The sequence below is a fragment of the Sinocyclocheilus grahami genome, unplaced genomic scaffold (assembly GCF_001515645.1).
Source record: "Sinocyclocheilus grahami isolate Dianchi unplaced genomic scaffold, SAMN03320097.WGS_v1.1 scaffold1203.1, whole genome shotgun sequence".
NCBI lineage: Eukaryota > Metazoa > Chordata > Actinopteri > Cypriniformes > Cyprinidae > Sinocyclocheilus > Sinocyclocheilus grahami.
In genome coordinates this window covers 41,856-57,320 of record NW_015506382.1, presented here as the reverse complement: position 1 = coordinate 57,320, position 15,465 = coordinate 41,856, and the positions used below count along the sequence as shown (strand labels likewise).

At 36.9% G+C, this 15,465-nt stretch overlaps 1 protein-coding gene across 3 annotated transcripts in view; it reads right to left on the bottom strand.

Annotated features, from left to right (window-relative positions):
• The window catches only part of LOC107567977 (activin receptor type-1-like), a 46,448-nt gene that overhangs the window by 9,317 nt on the left and 21,666 nt on the right, over nt 1-15,465 (bottom strand). For 2 of the 3 annotated variants that reach the window (XM_016253803.1, XM_016253802.1), the window contains exons 2-9: nt 13,598-13,671; nt 5,841-6,095; nt 4,963-5,226; nt 4,051-4,256; nt 2,919-3,018; nt 2,569-2,715; nt 2,123-2,398; nt 564-761 (exon numbers count right to left, since the gene is read on the bottom strand). In XM_016253803.1, coding sequence (XP_016109289.1) covers nt 564-761; nt 2,123-2,398; nt 2,569-2,715; nt 2,919-3,018; nt 4,051-4,256; nt 4,963-5,226; nt 5,841-6,095; nt 13,598-13,664 — 1,513 coding nt within the window. In that variant the 5' untranslated portion in view covers nt 13,665-13,671. Of the gene's footprint in view, nt 1-563; nt 762-2,122; nt 2,399-2,568; nt 2,716-2,918; nt 3,019-4,050; nt 4,257-4,962; nt 5,227-5,840; nt 6,096-13,597; nt 13,700-15,465 lie in introns of all 3 variants that reach the window. The other variant, XM_016253804.1, reaches the window with a different exon arrangement.

Genomic DNA, 15,465 nt, shown 5'->3' with positions numbered 1-15,465 from the left:
CATGTGTTAATTTTGTGCCTTCGTTTTGTGGGCACAAATACCCATCTCACAACCATTTCTTTATTTTCGCTGTCTGGTACTGTAGACAGTTGAGTGTTTAGGCCACTTTGACAGTTTACTTCTTTGGTGTTATTCAGGAAGCAAATCACTATTTAAAATTTACTGTCTTATAATAGTTTAACAGGATCATTTTCGCTAAGTGACACAGCGCACCATCTTTTCCTCCTTGCATCACGTGACTCTCCATATTGAAAGCAACTTAGCCAAGTGTAACAGCAGAGATCCCTTACGAAAATTAACCATGGTTTAAATATAAGTGTAGTAACCATGATATTTTGACGTATTGATTAAGATTTGTATAACCAGAGTTTTACAACAAATACCATGGTTAAACTATGGTTAGTGTAGCAAAACCATGGTTAATTTGTGGTTACCATGGTTTAACCATAGTAACAATGTTTTGTTGGTGTTATCTGTAGTAAAACCATGGTTCATTATCCTAAGGGATACATAAAAAGTGAATGACAGGTGTGATAGTGAATCAGGTGTAAAGATATACATACCATTACTAATTGTCCTTCTAGCAATTTCCCACAGCACAAGTCCAAAGGCCCAGATATCGACTCGTTTGTAAGACTCAAAGCAATCTGTCTGAATGCAGTCATCCAGAACCTCAGGGGCCATGTAGCGCTTGGTCCCAACTTTAGGATTATTCCCTACGTCCAGCTCATTTGTGTCCTGAAAATGCATCACGGCGAGACCTGAAGAACACAAATGCGTGACCAAATGTGAAAATCATTATCACATAGTACATGATCTATCAGTAGCTTTGCGCGACACATTAAGCCAGGTTAAACAGTTATTAATAACCATTTCAGAGCAAGGCACACTCTTTTTCAAAGAATTCTGCACAGGTCCCTGGATTAGACACCTGTGTATTTGTACAGTCCTTTTTGCTTGTGTGCATCCTAGATTTAAAAGATCCCACAAAATGGTTCGATGAATCCAGTTTTCTTCCCTTTGCTGATGTCCTTCCTACTGAAACTGGAAATTGGGGATGAACAAAATGAATAATTTCCAGATTGTATTTATGATTTGTGAAAGTTGCATTTGAGATGCATGTGCTGAAATGTATAATATGGGGAAATGTAATTTCCTTTTTAAATGTTGTATTGCACCCTCTTTCGGGGTTATACAATAATTTAGTTTCATAAGACATCAAGTAAACAAACTAGTTTCAGAAAGTCTAGGTTCTAGAAAACATTTTGTCTGCGCATCAAGGGGAAAAAGCAGTGCTAAATGAAAATCTCTAGTCCCATGCAGACATGTTTTCAAATCCTGTGACTAAAAAGAACATGTTCATTTTGTTAATGTGCTGTATGTAGCTTCAAGAGCTCTACAAAAACACATCTCGTGTCCCGCTTGTGTACAGAAGAATTTGTGTTAGCTGAAAGCTACCTAATGGGTTTTTCGTTAGGGTTTTAGGGGGGAACAACTGCGATTTCTTCTAATAACAGCCTGGTGTAGCAGAAATGGACTCAGGAACTAAGTGAATAAGGGAGTGAAGTGAATTTAATAAAGACAAATAAAATAAAGTGTCCATCCTCCATGAGCAAATAGCCCGCTTCTGCTTTCTACTTATTTGTGTATAAAGGGCAACATGTTCAACAGGTAAATACTGAGGGAGCAAACAAATAATTGGACTGGACAGCAAGTGAGTGATGGACGGAAGTAAGCAACAAAACATTTAGAGATTTTAACAGTCATGTAAGTCCATTAATCAACCCTCTTTTGATTCATTGGATGAATATAAAAATACTTAAATACAAAAATTACAAAAAAATAATCACAAAGATTTGATGTGAACTTTGAAAACCTGAGATAAACGTGCATACATTAACCATAATGTGGTATTATTTTGATTATACCTACAGTGATTGACAATTTAATGCACAACAGTTACAACACACAACTGTAGATCATATGGTGGTTTTTTAATGTTTGCTGACATTGTCCAAAATACACTTCACAGTAATACTTTAAATATTCTAATATGAATGGCATATGAAACAACAGCATGCATCCAATAACTGATTTTGCTTCATTCAGAAGCTATTCTTACCGAGGTCTGCAATGCAGCACTGGCCGTTTTTGTTCACTAAAATATTTTTGCTTTTTAGGTCTCTGTGAGCGATGGCTGGTTTGCCCTGTGTGCCAAAGATCTCCACGTGCAGATGGGCCAGGCCACTGGCGATGGACAGTGCCATCCGCAAACAGGCAGAAGCATCCAGCATGCTGAGTTGCAGGTAATCGTAGAGAGAGCCCATCTCATGGAAATGTGTGATTAGCCACAACTGAGTGCTGGAGTTACGCGATGTCATATCGGATGCAATAAAGCCTGAAAAAAATTAAAAATAAATACAAGGTCAACTTTATTTAAGGCAAAGTTATGGTTGAGTGATATTAATATATTTTATTGTTGTTTTATGTTAAAAAACTGGGGTATACTAATTAAAGCATAATCGTTTCTAGGGGTTTTATAAAAGGTTTCATTATAAAATTATTTACCCAGAATGTTCTCGTGTCGAAGCAGGACAGTGTTGTAGATTTCTGTCTCTCTGAACCAGGATTTCTCATCTCGAGACGAGAATATTTTCACAGCCACGCTTTCTCCCTGCCACTGACCCCTCCAGACCTCTCCATACCGACCTTTACCTGACACATACACGTTTGAGGACATACTCTCAAAAGTGAGGTTTTGTTAAATATATATATATATATATCTTTATCCTAGTAACAGTGTAATTTTGTTTAAATCAGTTTTAAATGAGCTGCTAACCTGTACAACAAAATCTAAGAAACACTTTATGTACTTTATGCATAAGAAAGAACAATGTAAAGATGGTGTGGGCACATACCAACACACTCGCTGAGAGTGATCTGTCTGGCTACTGTCCTCTGGACCAGGAAAGGTAGTCCAGAGCCACTACCAGATGTACAGGAATGATCCAACAGATCCTAAGAGAGAAAGACAAAGATAAAGAAAAATACAGCAGTACATTTACCCTAGTACAGCTACATTTGTTCATTTGGACCCTGCAATACACACACTTATACACTAGAGAGCACTCACTGAACAGCCACATTCCAATATAAGGGAATGAGGAAAAAATGCAGCAGAGGCCAAAACCATAAGAACTATGATAACCATATATTTGCATCATGGAGAGAGACTTTTAGGGAGCAGGATTGCAAAACACATGGAATAATTACTGCACAATCCTAAAAATACTGCGGTAGCTTCAGAGTTAGTCACCCTTCTGGTCCTTTAGAATTGCTGTCTGAACAAACTAGTCAACACTTTTAGTGTATCAGAACAGTCACCTCTTAGGCCTCGGAGAACAGATTTTAAGTGTTTTAATAACATCTCACTCCCAGCACTGGCACAGACTCTTAATTATTCTCAGGCAAACATTAGAACGCTGAATGTTTGCTTTGGTTGCCAAGCACTCCACAGAGATCTTTGAAAAGAGCTTGAAAAAGATCCAACAACAGCAACTAAAGAGCCAGCTCAGCAAACACACATCACAATACTCACCAAAACACTACATCTTTTCTGCCAAAATGTGTTTAAACACAGAGAGAAATGCTGGGGATTCCGACATGGTGTGTTTGTTAGTTTCATAAAACATATTATCATATGTCAGCATAAACAAAATCTTGTTGGTGTTAGAAACAGTTCCAAAAAAAAATGATTCCAACTGGATTTGTGAGATGTTTCAGTAATTAATAAGCTAAAAAGCATTTATGCTTATAAAAAAAAAATAATAATAAAACACATGGTATGGTATTACTATTGTACATGTCCTTACTTTTTTGGTAGTGTATCCACATATGAACTATTTATTGTAGTCCTTTAAATGGAGCCTAAGCATTTTAAGTAACTTTTAAAAAAAATACTTGAAATTTACTTGATCTTTTACTTGACTTTTCAGCATAAACTCAATGTGCTTAAATCACAGACTGATGGTGTGTGTAGGTTTTCCTCACCGCGAGTGTGCTCTCTCCCACATTAGATGCAATCAGACCATCGATGGTGCCATACTCCGCATCATGAGCGGTCAGATGCTCCATCTGGTGATGGTGAATACAATGGAAGATCAGGATAGCCACACCAGACAGCAATATCAGAACGATGACTGGAGCCACAATCACAATGGTCAGCGTTGTCACACTATAGTTGGGGCCCTCCACCACTGAGAAACATACAGAGATTTAAAAAGAAACCATTTTACGTTGCAAAGGGGCGAATCTCACAAAGACAATTTCAGCTCATGTGACATTCTCATGACATTAAGCACATTTAAACCCCTAACTTTCACTATAATGTACAAGAAAATAAATAAATTCCCCTTTTTTTGTCACAATGAGTTCTTGAGCATTGCCAATTTCATTTTTCCATATTGTCAAAAACAATTAAACAAATTGCAAGGTTTAAACAGTCATGGAAAACCCAGAAATATCAGATTTTTTTAATTGTGTCAAGTCGTAGATATTTAATATATTTCATATGGCTAGATCAGGAATGGGGGCCTGGGCAATTGTCCTGTAGTGTTAAACAAGTAGATCCACCTCTAATTAAACACATCTGCATGTACTGTTCAAGCAATTCTGATGTGTTTTGGTTAGATTTTTCAGATGTGCTTAAAAAGGGATGGAGCTAAACATAAAAGCTACATGCAAACTAATTACAAATGAACAAAATGCATGTCACACTGCAGGACACTGCTGACACTACAACTACCCACATACAATATGTGTGAAGACATAAATGGCAGGAAAATCGTTTTGATAATGTGTGAGTATATGTAAAAATATATATAATGTATATATATCTGTGTGTGTGTGTGTAAATATGGAATATAGATGTGAAGGTGTGAGAGGTTAATGTCTTAGTGTTACCTCGTACAGGAAGTCTCACAGTGAGGTTCATGTTGCACAGATGAGCCTGACAGCACTCTACTATCTGGTCAGGTGACGGAGGAGTTTTACAAGTCATCCTGCCCTGCTCATACACCTTAAAACAGCCTTTCTGAGACACTGGTGTCCCATCACTCAGTGTCAAAGAGGAGAAACACTGCTGACCCATACAGTGGTCCCCTGTTACACACGACCGGCCCTCACACACACACTCATGCTCTGTAGGGGCCACCCTTAACTCGTCATCTAGATAGAAGAGAAGATTAAAAAAAATACAAATTAGTGTGTGTTGTGTTTTCACCCTCAGCCAATGTGTTTTTCAATGCATTGAACATTAAATTAAAAACTGCCTTAATGATTTAAGTCCATGTGAAACTTTATTTGCAATTTAATTTTCTTAATGCAACTTATTCCCAAGTGAGACAGGATTTTTTTTCCTTCAAATTTTAGGCGTAACACATTCTACTTTCTTAATGTGAATCATGAACGATAAGATAAAAATTTTGCAACAGATATAACAGCATGGGTCAGAATTATTACAACCCTTCCAAGAGTAAATCATTCAAAAATTCAAGAGATAGCCTACTTTAATATCATGCTGCAACATGGACAAATCTCACAAAAACATATCAGGAACATGGTCTGAGTAATATTTAATAATTTGAAGAAAGGACTATAAAAAGCCAGGAAATAGGTTTCATTGTATTAATGCAAATTTTAATTTGTTTTGGGGGTTAGTCCATTTTTGTGATATTCACCCATTTTAAATAGCATGAATGGAATTGTCTCATCATTACACTTTTGTACATTTAAGGTGTGAAGTTTGAAAAAATTGAACAATTATTGCTTCAATGATTCACCTGTACTTGGCATCTCCACGGTAACATTCATATTACACAATGTTTCCTGGCAACAGTGCACCAGTGAGTCCACAGTCTGGGAGTTTTTGCAGCGTACTGCCACTTCTTCACTATCCACAATGCATCCTTTCTGCTGGAGGGCCGTCCCGTTCTCAACAGACAGGGAGGAGAAACACTGCAGGCCAAAACAGCGCTGGACACCACTGCATGAGAACCCCTTGCACACACACTCAACATCACCAGTGCTGCCTTTATCTGCAGAAAACACACAAGAAAGACATTTCCTTCCATCTAAAATTATGATATGCTTAGCCAAGACACCTGGATATGCTTCTTTCTTCAACTACGGCACTTTTATGTTAGCATGCCCATTGTATCTCAATGGCAGTTGCTCGGCTGACACAGGACTCTTTGGAAGTATGCCATTTATAATGTGACATCAGCTTTGCTCATGCTAGCTCATCACACCTGCCTCAAGACCTTTTACCTTTTGCACTGCACTTGATGCACTTAAGCAAACAAACTAATCTATACTTATTTTCCACCTTACTTTATATTTTATTCAAAAGTTTTAATCCGTTATGGAGTTTGCGTCCCGTACATGGCACCAAAGCGTTGCGCCTGCCTCAAGATCTCTCACTATTTACAGCCACTGGACACCGCGATTGATGCACGTGATTTTTAATGTTATCTTGCCTTGGCTGTGGCGTGTTCTGTGACAGCTGCACCTAGATCTGACTGCTGAAGTGTCATCTGGGGCAGGCAGAGTAAGAGTAGCAGCATTTTCTGTTTTGTCACATGCATCTATCGGATCGTAAACAGACTGAGAGATCTTGAGGCAGGTGCACATAGGCTATTAGATAGGAATAAGATATAGGTTGCAAATAGGTAAATACATGTAGATTTGCTCTGTTTGTTTGCTTAAGTGCATCAAGTGCAGTGCAAACGGTAAAAGGTCTTGAGGCAGGTGTGACACGCTCTCTATTACGGATTAAAAGTGTAAGTGAGAGTAAACAGGGAGAGATGCAGGTTTATAGTGAATATTGACCTATTGTGAGTACCTTTGTGGCTCCCGCTGTTAGCAGGGGATAATCGCTACATTTGGGGTAAAAAAGACATAATTATGTATTGTGCCAAGAAGGCTGCACTGTCTGTTCGTTCACACAGGTACGAAACTGATTGGTAGCTGCCTTTAGTGGAGCCTTTACCGATTTCCTCCATTGATCAGAGCATTCGGCGCGGTCGTCTGTGAGTGACGTCACCTCCCAACACAAACACGCCCCCTAGTGTAGCCCCGCCCCCTCACATTGATTGGCAGCTTTCCATGTAGACATCGGAAATTCAAATGCAAAAGGAATTGCGATTCCATTTGAGTTTTGGCAGGTTACACGCGCGATGCAGCGAGAGTGAAAAAGCAGACGTGGTAATTAATATTGCTATTTAAATATGACAGGCTCATAACTCCTAAGACATGGGAAATACAGTTGCAAATGGACTTTGCTTTTTCATTTGAAATTTGGCAGTCACTGTGCGTTCGCGAAAGCGAAAATGCAAACGCTAATGCAGGATTTGCAATTGCATTTGGATTATGTCACAATTTATGCGTCCACATATTGAAAACGCAATTGAAAATACAATTTGCTATTCTATTTGAAAATTGTCCGGAATATCGTTCCATACATGGGTGCTCAGTTCTGCTGCCACACAGTTTTGAACTAATCACCTAAATCTAAATGCCATGTGACTAATGACTCTAAAGCTGCAAGAAAATTGCAGCTTATTAGGTGTCCAAGCACCTTTGTTACTACTTTTGTGCTGATTTTCTTATTATTAGGTGTCTAAGCAACATGCAACCTCTTTCTGACACTAGGTGGTGCTAAAATAAGGCATTTACATTTTTCTTCATATCATTGCAATAATATGGCCTTGAATCAAAATCATGATTTCATTTAAGTCTCTGAAAATTTTCTGTTATTCAGAATTTTTAAAAACTATTTATTAGTGACAAAAAATATATTAAAGGGGTCATATGATGCAATTTCAATTTTTCCTTTCTCTTTGGAGTGTCACAAGCTCTTGGTGCATAAAGAAGATCTGTAAAGTTGCAAAGACTAAAGTCTCAAATCCAAAGAGATATTCTTTATAAAAGTTAAAGGGGTCATATGATGCTGCTAAAAAGAACATTATTTTGTGCATTTGGTGTAATGAAATGTGTTTATGCGGTTTAAAGTAAAAAAAACACATTATTTTCCACATACTGTACATTGTTTCTCCTCTTTGCCCCGCCTTTCTGAAACACGTCGATTTTTACAAAGCTCATCGGTCTGAAAAAGCGAGGTGTGTTGTGATTGGCCAGCTATCCAATGCGTTGTGATTGGCTGAATACCTCAAGCGTGAGAAGGAAATGTTACGCCCCTCACATACTGTTGATGCCGTGTCCCGGCCGGAGCGACGAGACAAAAACATTCAAACCCATTACAAACGAGGCATTTGTTGCATCCAGTAGGGACATAATTACTGATTATAATGACTTATACTGTCTTTTTACGCGTTGCATTGCATCGCACCACGTAACCATTAAAACTCTGTCTGCATTTGTGATCAGAGAAATGACAAACAAGTGCTACACTACTGCCCAAAACTCGTGTTTGAATCATCAGTGGCAAATCCTTTAAATGAAAATGTACTTACAGACTGTGAGTCAGAACAGCCGGCATTGTAGTCTACTCTTCCAGGATCAGTACAGAACAGTCCTCCATAAAATGTGCTCCACACATCTGGATATTTGGGTTAAACTGTTCTGGAACAGTGTTGTAAATACAACTTAACCACTGATTTGTAGTCTTGTCCTCTTTTGGAAGACCAAACAAAGTAGTTTCGCTTTCACAACGAAAGCGTGCGCTGAGGCTGGGATAGAGTGAGCTGAGGCCGGGCTAGAGTGAGCTGAGGGGCGGGGTCGAGAACAGATTAACTTTTATAAAGAATATCTCTTTGGATTTGAGACTTTAGTCTTCGCAACTTTACAGATCTTCTTTATGCACCAAGAGCTTGTAACACTCCAAAGAGAAAGGAAAAATTTAAATCGCATCATATGACCCCTTAAAGAGTCAGCCACACCTACCTAAAAGGCCTCGTTCTAACACGCCCCCACATACCTACTTCACTATCTGGGAAGATTTGCATAACGCCGCCCAAATGTTCACACAAAGAAAGGCGCAACTTTTATTCTTGCTGTAGTATTGTTGTTGCCGCTGCCGCCATGTCGTGAAGGCGCTGTGTGCTTCGTTGTGAAAGCAAAACTACTTTGTTTGGTCTTCCAAAAGAGGACGATATCGCTTCGTCATGCCTGGAGCTGATCCATGCTGGTCGCTGAGGAAATACATCAACTTCGCACTGTGGATCGCCAGATTGGCTTTCACCGTGGACGAAGCGGAGTCCAGCCCGCGGTGGTCACATGTTGTTGCCACAGGCATCACAATATGGTAAGGGACGTAACATTTCTGTCACACGTTTGAGGAATTCGGCCAATCACAATGCACTGGATAGCTGGCCAATCACAGCACACCTCGCTTTTTCAGACCGATGAGCTTTGTAAAAATCGATGCGTTTCAGAAAGGCGGGGCATAGAGGAGAAACAATAATGTACAGTATGTGGAAAATAATGTGGGTTTTTTTACCTTAAACCGCATAAACACATTTCATTACACCAAATACACAAAATAATGTTCTTTTTAGCAGCATCATATGACCCCTTTAAAGTTAACATAAGAATTTTGATTCATTTAATCATCTGACAGATATGGTGGGACATTTTTGTGTAAGGCCCATAACTACTAATTGGTCTATATCTTGTGAGCGAAACGTCCAAACTGTTATTTTTCTCAAATTTGGAACATTCTACACTGAGGTTCAATTAAATTTCCAAGAGGTTTCTATATTTTCTTCTCAATGGAGGTCTCACTCTGGACAATACTTTTTCGGAATAGTTATAAACTTTCATCTGGGCAGCATTAGAACTTTGTTAAAGAAAAAAAAACATCCTAGACAGTCATTAAAGTTGAGGATATTGGATCCCGAGAGCCAAAGCAGTGGTGTCTGAGAATGTTTCAACAAAAAAAAGCAAAATATTTCATCAATTGAGCCCAATAGGATATTAATATTAAAAGGCAAGATCAGATGTTTTATCAGGCTATTATTTTTACATGTACAGTATGGCAGAAGGCCATGTGATTAAGAAAAGATACTGTATGGGGGTTCAGATTTTTCCTCGAAGTCTGGACCATTTTTTTTATATTTTTTATACTCATGTAGCATCTTTAGCTTGGGAGAGAAGCAATGGACCCCTGTTCTACACACTTAAATATGTAACATAAAAGACTAATCATATTCTACTAGGTCTATGAGGCCCCTCAAATGTGTCAGTCACTATGAACATGTTCTAATCAGTGTGATCAAAACTGATATTACAACCTCTGGCCACCTTCTGATGACTTTAGAAACTGGTTTCTTCCATTTCTGAGGTTGGTATCCAGGCATTAACATAACAGAAGAGTGGTCACAACCGAGGTGGGGGCAGGGGAAGGTTTTAGGTTGGTGTGGTTAAAATCACCTGCTGCTATCATGAAAAATAATTTGGGTTGTTCAATGAGTGCCAGTATTTTGTCAAAGTCTGTTCAATGCACTAAGCACTCGAGGAGATGTAGACAGCGATGATGACAACAGCAGTGAATATTCTCAGCATATAGTAGGGCAGACACTTTATTGCTAAATATTTCACCTTTGCAGAGCAGGGTAATTCCGTGTCAACTCAACCAGAGGTCCCCGGTAAAATTTTTGATTTTGCTAATATTTTTTCTAAAGATTAAAAAAAAAAAACATGTATAGTGATGAAAGCCAAAATATTAAATGCCATGGATGAATATTTATGGAGTAATACACTATTTTGTAGGGGGGGGAGGGGGTCAAAATGGCAAATTTCACCTCAGATTCAGAGCCAAATTACAGGGGGTAAAAATTACTTCAGTAAGATGGCAGCATCATAATGTTATTTTTACACAGAGATTGGTAGGTCTGTTAATAAAATCTGTTGACTTATGCAATCTTTGTTGCATTACGTGCCAATAGTGACCATTCAAAAATGGGGAAAGAGCACTTTTCAAGTTTTCCTCCCAGTTTGCATGCCTGTAACTCAAGAAGTATTGAAGATATCTTAATGCCCTTTTAGATATTGGGTCTTAACAAACTTTCCTTTTGGCATCTTCATTTTTAAGGCCCTATATGGTTCAGTTCAAGAGATATTGCAATTTCAATATGGCTCCAGGAGTAAATTGTTAAATTGTATACATTTCCAGTGGTCAAAATCCTAAGGTCACTTTGCATAAATATGATACTTCTTTTCTTTTAAAGAGGAATGTCTGAAGAATAAATAATGTTGAAACTAGAAATGTATCTTGTTTCCTTCTGCTAAAACAAATGCATTGATCGTACCTGTCTGAGTGGCATAAATATTTGTTTTCCAAAGTTTGCATGTTTATAACGTAAGAAATTTCAAAGATATTGTGATGTGATTTGAGATTCTAGATCTTAATAAACTTTTCTTTTGGAATCTTCTTTCTTTCAAGGCCCTATATCATTCATCCCCCGAGATATGGGGACCTCAATGACGCTCCATATTCAGGTTGTTGAATATTACCCATTTTCAGTGGTCGAAAACCAAGTGTTGGTCACTTTATATATAGCCAATGCTTATTTTATTTATAGAACAATGTCTGAAGAATAAATAATGTTGAAATTAAAATTGTATCTTGTTTCCCTCTATTAAAACAATATGCATAGAATATACATGTCTGAGTGCTAAAAATGCACTGAAATGGTCAAGTTGCACATCACCTTGCTCTCAGTAGTCTGTCTATTCATAAGATTCTATACTTGAATCAGCTTCTGAAATTTGGTTGATTTGACATGGAATGATCCAGCGGTGTAGAATAGCTAGTTGAACTCCTGAGTCAGGACTGTTGTCATGCAGCCATATTTCAGGGAAAAAACAAAAGCAAAGTCCTCAAATCTGTGTTGTTTTACAAAGTCTGAGAAAGTTCATCTTATTGTCCAGGGAGCACACATTGGCTAGAAACAGTGAGGCGAGTGCTGGTCTGGTTGGGTTAGCCATTAGCCTGTTTGCCACACTTCCGCTTCCTCTGGTACTGTCTACGATGCCACCTCCACTGGTTTCAGAGACAGCGCCATGGACTTCAGGCCTAGTGCATTTTTAAACCTGTTGTTCTCTTAGCTCCTTGCTTAGCTCTAGTGTTGGTGTAATTAAAAGACTATGATTTGTTCCAAAATTCTTTTAGTTCTCCAAAACTGTACACATGATGGTGATTGTATCTCACTAAAACAGAAAACAACGATTTTGATGCAAAAACAGTATAGACACATAGTTGCATTACTGCTGGGCTCCGGAGCAGTTGCTGCATCTGTACACTATACCATCTTGTTTTTTTATTTGGTATACAAGTTATAATTTCACTTATGATATGTATATTAACAAGCATCGCCATACCAGTGCATAGTTGAAATAGCTGATGTATATATTCAGAGGTAATTACAGGGGATAGCTACATGTGCATTTCTTGCTGCCATTTGAGCATGGAAAAGAAAGCAATTCGTCTTATTAGAAAGTCAGTGTTGCATCAGAATGATTTTGAAACTGGTATTTCAAAGTTAAACAAAAAAAAAAGACTTCATACAGTTTAATGTTGACAAACTGTATCATTAGAAAGATTTAGGACTCTAGATTTGATATTTGCTTTTTATCATTTATGATAATAACAGTTACAGTGACAGTAATTTCTTAATTTTGTGCAACATCAACATGAAAAATAAATCTGTAGTTATTCATATTTAGAATAGAATAACAGAATGCATGCATATTTAATCACACAGCTATTTTTCCTTGTCAGGGATTTATGACTGTGATGCACAGGCAGGTGATTCATTGCAGATTTGTCGCTCATATACAGCTGTAACAGACTCATTGCAAGTTATCGCAAACGCTTGATTGCAGTTGTTGCTGCTAAGGGTGGCCCAACCAGTTATTAGGTTTAGGGGACAAACACTTTTTCACACAGGGCCATGTAGTTTTGGATTTTGTTTTCCCTTAATAATAAAAACCTTCATTTAAAAACTGCATGTTGTGTTCACTTGTGTTATCTTTTACTAATATTTAAATTTGTTTGATGATCTGAAACATTAAATTGTGACAAACATGCAAAAAAATAAGAAATCAGGAAGGGGGCCAACACTTTTTCACACCACTGTAAGTGTTGATTTAGATTTTAGGAAACATTACTTATTAATATCAATATTGAAAACAGTTTTTGCTGCTTAATATGTTTGAGGAAACATCATGATACACTACCATTCCCCAAAAGTTTGGGATAAATCAGTTTCCACAAAAATATTAAGCAGCAAACAAATTGATAATAATTAAAACTATTGTTAGTAACTGAGCACCAAATCAGAATATTACAATGATTTTTTAAAGGACATTTTTTTAATTTTTTTTATTTAATATTTCACATTATTACAGTTTTAATGTATTTTTTGATCAAATAAATGCAGCCTTGGTGAGCATAAGAGACTGCTTGCTAAAAGATTAAAACCTTAATTATTCCAAACTTTTGACCAGTAGTTTAAAGGTTCAGTCATACACAGAAAATATACTGTGAAACCACCAATATAATGTGAGTCAGTCTTACCTTCCATACAGGCAGCAGGTGAAGCCAACACGACCACCAACAGCAGAATCATCTCACTTCTTAACATTACAGACCTGAAGAAAAACAGACATCATCACTGACCTAGAAGAAAACAATCAGCAAAACAACAAAACATTACAGTGTTACAAAGCATCCCAAACTTTTAAATTTTTTAATAAAATGTTTTACGTAGGGACGCTCATTTTGAATTTGTTCATGACCGATGACCAGCGCTCATTGAATGATCATTAATCATTAGCTGACAAGATTATAATGTAAATAAGAATTTAATTAAATTTAAATTTAAACTTTTTGTTTGTATACATGCGCAAATAGGAGCATTAACAACAGAAGATGAGGATTCACACATCGTTACATCATGCAATTATGTACATAACAGCAATTAAATAAATAGGCCTACACTAAATATATTTCACTTACATAATTAACAGATTAACAAAATGAAAGGGTCTTTCATCTTATTGCGAGTCTACACAAATAAAAGTAAATGCTAGTGCTGTGCGATTTAATTAAATTTAAATTTAAACTTTTTGTTTGTTTACATGCGCAAATAGGAGCATTAACAACAGAAGATGAGGATTCACACATCGTTACATCATGCAATTATGTACATAACAGCAATTAAATAAATAGGCCTACACTAAATATATTTCACTTACATAATTAACAGATTAACAAAATGAAAGGGGAAAAAATGTGTAACAAGTACAAGTACAATTTTTTTTTTTATTGCGAGTCTACACAAATAAAAGTAAATGCTAGTGCTGTGTGATATTGAAGAAAAATGCAATATGCGATACCTTGTTAAAAAATGCGATACGATATTGCTTAAAGTGTGTAAAATCTATTTAAATTATATTTTAAAATATTTAAAAATGAAAATTATATAACCAATTTGTTTCACATTCTTTCTTGGAAAATAAAGAATCACTATAACTTCTGAAAGTGACCAGCAGTGTTTTAGCATTACTTAAAAAGTGATGTCACAAATCAGAAAATATAATTTAACATCAATGTGAACATACAAACAAAAAAATGTATGACCTAATTTTATATCATTGTAACTTTGCTTTCCACACACTTTAAATACCTCTTCATATAGCACAGCAAAAACTATAGTCTGAGAAAGTTCAAACATGATTAAAGGCAAGTGAACAGTCAGAAAAAAAAAAAAGAAAAAAAAAAAGAAATACACAATTTACAAGCACAGATATATGAACAGTAGTATTCAGGTACATAAATTTAATAATTAAGCGTAAAATAACACTGCATAGTGTACACTGTATGAATTAAATTTAGATTAACCTTTGTTATAGCCGTTTTGTTCTTTTGTTAACATTAGTGACATATTCAGCAGCACGTATTTATAGGCTGCTGTCCCTTTAAATCCGACTGCACGGATCCAGATGATACACATCCGATTTCTTTCTCAGCTGTTTACATTCATTTAAAACATAACCGACTGCGTTTACAAGAATGATCGTCGAGACGGGTACTACTGACATAATTCTGTGTGTATGTGTCTGTTCAAACATGAGGAGGAGATGCGAAAGAGGAATCAACTCAGTGTTCGCGCGCCATATGAAACACGTCTCTCCCTGTGAGTGTGTGTGTGCGTGCTTTGCACGTGTGCGGCAGACATTTGCGATATTTCGATCATTTCGATATATCGTGCAGCCCTAGTAAATGCCTTCAAATGATGCCTTACTCTTATGTATGAAAATAAGTGACGGTATATTTTAAGTTGTTTCCACTGTTATAAGTAAAAAATCCAAGTTATTGCGCACACACACAACATATCAGTTCTAGCATTGCTCAATGGTCCACGGAGCAATCTATATATATAT